The 4,211-nt window shown below is 49.9% G+C and overlaps 1 protein-coding gene across 1 annotated transcript in view; it reads right to left on the bottom strand.

The window, feature by feature from the left end:
• The window catches only part of SARC_06167 (hypothetical protein), a 7,178-nt gene continuing 2,967 nt past the window's right edge, over nt 1-4,211 (bottom strand). The window contains exons 2-6 of the mRNA XM_014299948.1: nt 3,892-4,045; nt 3,121-3,637; nt 2,863-2,982; nt 2,525-2,678; nt 1-2,252 (exon numbers count right to left, since the gene is read on the bottom strand). Of these exons, the coding sequence (XP_014155423.1) occupies nt 61-2,252; nt 2,525-2,678; nt 2,863-2,982; nt 3,121-3,637; nt 3,892-4,045 (3,137 nt within the window). The 3' untranslated portion in view covers nt 1-60. The remainder of the gene's footprint in view (nt 2,253-2,524; nt 2,679-2,862; nt 2,983-3,120; nt 3,638-3,891; nt 4,046-4,211) is intronic.

Below are 4,211 nucleotides of genomic sequence, written 5' to 3'. Positions count from 1 at the left end.
CTCAGAACTGTATAGATACCAGTACCACACGAAGTATTTACTAAATCTTGCGTCAGTACTCTATGGTTCTACTTGTGCAGGGGTTGAGCTCGAGGACCGCTTATAAACCAAGTCATCGCTGCGACTGGACAATGCACCCAGCTCGCCACATATCCTCGAAACATCTTTAACAGCCCCTGTTTCTGTACGACTCCCCTTTGCAGACCCTGTACTTGCCGAGCTCATGCGTCGCCTAACTAACGGATGGTCCATTTTGACTGCATGCGTGCCGCTCTTATTTCCGTTACCTTCGCCTGCCATGGTAGCGCCGCGCTTGTTCTCCAGCCCCCATCGACTACGCAGATTGGATGCTGGTTTGTGTTCCCTGCTCTTCTTTGCAGGACTTCCTGCAGGCCGATCCTCCGCGCCTGAACCAGCATTAGACCCTTCAGCAGACCCTTTAGTAGAACCCCCATCACCCCCCCCATTCGATTTCGACGACTTCCTCTTCCCCTTGAATAGGTCTAGATCAAAGAACTTGAAGATTCCGGCACTGACAGCGCGTTTTTCAATGCACGGTGCATGTGCATGCTGTGTTTGCACAGCCCGACCTTCTCCACGTGCTGCCTCTTCTAAAGCGTCTCTCTCCTCACTCTGAAGCTTCATACACGCATCCGACGGAAACCCTCTGCCCAACTTGCCTCCAGCCCCCGCAAGCTTTGCATCATCGTCTTGCCTTGTGGTCTGTCTGCAGTGGTCATTCGCACTACCCGGCCCTAACAAGTAGATATTGGGTGTACTCTCACTCGTTAAACTCGATAGCGGCACAGCTGTAAGTGCATCGTCTGCAAACCGCTTCGATGCACTCATCCTCGCACTTTTGGGCCCCAATGCACCTGAATCGACCTCATCCGGACCTGTACCGGCACCTTGCAACTCATCTGTGCATACACCCGCACCTTCATGTCCAATCCAGGGTGACAGGTTCCGTTTCTTCCGTGCCCCCTCCTTGGTCTTGCGCATAGCGTCCGTGCTTCGACTCCCACGCAACCCACAAGCCCCACTGCCATGGCGTTTCTTTTTCTTTGTCTCGCTCGTGGTGTTTCTCAGGTCACCCAGTACGTCTAAGCTCTGGCTTTGCATCAGATTCGCACTGCGCCTGCGCATCACACAGTCCATACTAGAGTCCGTCATGTCGTCACCGGTCGTAGCGTCGTCTGTAGTGTTGTCCGCGTCCGTATTCCCCGTCCCGTCACCCCCAAATCCCAGTGCTGTGTGGCCCTCATCTGACGCATCTTTGACATCAGCACGGCCGATATGTCCAGGCGACGGTGAAGCATAACAACTCTGCGGGCGTTCACGACTTCCTCCCGTCTTATTGCGCCGAAACATGCTGCTGGTGGGTGCACGTGCCTTAGGCTGCTTGGTCGCCAGTTGAGAGTCTTTTCTGGACAACCCCAGAGGCAGCGCATTCTTCTCGTTGATGGATAGCGTGATCTTGTTCCCATGTGTTTCGTCGTCCTGTGTTATAGGTGAGCGTGGGTTGAAGTGGAACTCAGTGCCGGGATCTGGGGATTGTGAGAGTATCTTCCTCCTTACCGTACCACTGATGGTGCTACTACTAGTGTTGCTGTGTTTTTGTTTGGCTACGGTAGGCGCAATTATCTCCGCCCTATTCGAATTCAATGTGTTTTTATGGCCCCGAGGTGATTCGGAATGGCTCTGAGAAAGCCGGAGTGGGGGAGTCTGTGTTGGTGTGGCGTCCTGCATGTTATCCGACGAAAACGCCGTGTAGATGGTGTGTAGCTCCCCAGATTCCGTCCCCGATTCCTCTTTGCTTCCCTCCCGCATACTCATATTGTACACCGTTTGGGAATATTGCTTCTCCAGACGAAATGGAGGTGTCTCCCGATCCTTGTTCTTATCCCGCTCTCTACCCTTATCACTACCGCCCTTACCACTACCGTACAGGTACTGTGTGCTGAATGTCACCGCATCCGATGGCGCCTTGTAGTTCTGGGTACGGGCCGGTGGTGTGCTGAACCCCATCGATAGGCTGATATGAGTGTTAGTATTCTTTTGGTTACTGTGTTGCTGTACGTTACTATTCCCGTTGAGATGAGCCATGCGTTCGTTCTCCATGCTCTCAGACTCTAGAATGTATTGATCGAGCGCAGCCAAAAACGCTTCACCTTTGGCTTGATCCTTGGCCAAGAAGGGTCCCAGCTTGAAGTGTTGGTCTAGATTGTGCACCTCGAAGGCGTTTTTGTAGACTGCGAATCAAAAGTTGAAATTAGCAAACGGGTTTCCTATGATGCCCTTGACTTCAAAGCAATTTCGGAAACGGCACAGAGCCATGATACGGGTTAAGTTGCGATTCAGAGTTTGATTATGAAGAGTCAGATCATACACACACACACCAACATACGAAGAAGGAATGTGGGTTCGTATAGAAAATGAACAAGCCAGTATAAACATAATTCAATTCAATAGACCGTGTCAAGTGATCAGGCTTGAGATTTGAATATACTGTTTGACAACATACATTGCGAACTAGACGCTGTTATTCGGATCATGCCAAAAAGAGGAACGAGCGTACGAAACACATCCGCTTGTTTCTTGCGCTTTGTGATGAGTAGCATGTCGTTGAAGAGCACCAGCTTTCGGCTGTGCGTACCATAAATCCGCGAGAAGTAGTCCTACAGGTACAAGTGAGTGAGAAAGTAAGCAAAGGGTCCAACTTTATCTCGTGAAATCGCAGGTGCACACGAGGGCGAGTCTGTAAGATTGCGATAAACACTATACCCAAGGATGTACTCAATATATCGGAAGCCATGGTATTCCAATACACCCATGTCACCCAGAAGCGCAGGGTGAACATACCTTGATCAGTCCAACATCCAACTCCATGACAAAATATCGCCATGGTTGCACAATCCGGTTAAGGCCTATATATGCTCTCTTGTTGGAGGATTCGCGGATGGACTGGATTTTCGAAGTCATCTGTTAAATATATATTTGAGTGCATATTGTATAAGTACCGTCTTGCACCGAACAGACTGCGATTCATTGGCAGGAAAAAGCCCATGGTGCACATTGCATCGCAATACAAATATCCGCATGAACACCTGAAACACCCACCTCGTCCACATAGACATCGGTGGTCTTCCACTCCTTGGTAGTGATCCTGGCATACAGGTCCGACAGGTACTCCGGGTTAATACTTTTGCCATTGTTGATCCCTCGGTTGTTCCTGATGAACTCTTCACGCGTCATCTTCCTTGCCACATTCTGATTATGGGCGTCTGTGTGCAACATAATACATGAATACGCCAATATGTACGCTGTATCCCAGATCTCAAACCCGCCCTGCGTTGGGTTCTGCTGGTAGTAGCGCCTCGCAAAGGCCTCCATGATCCTATCGACCACCTGTGCCTCGCCAGACATTCGGAAATGGCTAAGAAACGAAGCCAACGCATCATAGAAATGCGTGTCCGAGAACTGTAGTAAGTTGACAAATTCTCGCAGTGTTTGTACTATCACTGTGCTGGACCCACCCAGGTACTCCCCGATCTTTGTTTTGGACAGCCGGAGCTCGTCTGCTCGAAGCAGGAAAGCAGCGGTGGCCTCGTGCGATGATAAAATCAGACGCTCTTTCCTGTTGCGTGAGGAGGCAGGCAATTTGCGGTTGGTAGTTGATTGTTGATATATTGAGCGCAAGCAATAAGAGTTTATGTAACGCAATAACAAGGCATGGTCAATCGTTAACAGAGCAGCAAGTCAATCTAAGAATAATACAGTTGGGATACACAGTAGTGCCTCATTCGGGTGACTCTCACTGCTGCTACCAGTGACAGAACTCGTGCATCGGAAAACACGAAGACACGGCAAAGACGCACAACATCGACGTACCTCAGAAACATTATGCCCTTCTTCGGATCACGATTGAATAAACAGACACCTTTCCGCATCAGCGATCCGTATGTTGCGTCCTCAGGGGATATAAGTGATTCCTCGTCGGACATATCAGCTGCCGACTGGTTTGACAGGGCGCCCGCATGATTTACTGCAAAATTACACGAATAATTACAAAGGGGATTGCAATGTAGCGAGATTAAAACAAATTACATTCGCGGGTAGAACATTCGAACACAGACTCGCACACACGCACACATCCCCCCCCCNCCCACAACAACACAACAACACAACGAACACACACACACACACACACA

Source organism: Sphaeroforma arctica (genome assembly GCF_001186125.1).
Source record: "Sphaeroforma arctica JP610 unplaced genomic scaffold supercont1.429, whole genome shotgun sequence".
Lineage (NCBI taxonomy): Eukaryota > Ichthyosporea > Ichthyophonida > Sphaeroforma > Sphaeroforma arctica.
The sequence above is the reverse complement of the archived record's forward strand: the minus strand, read 5'-3'. Positions and strand labels throughout refer to the sequence as shown.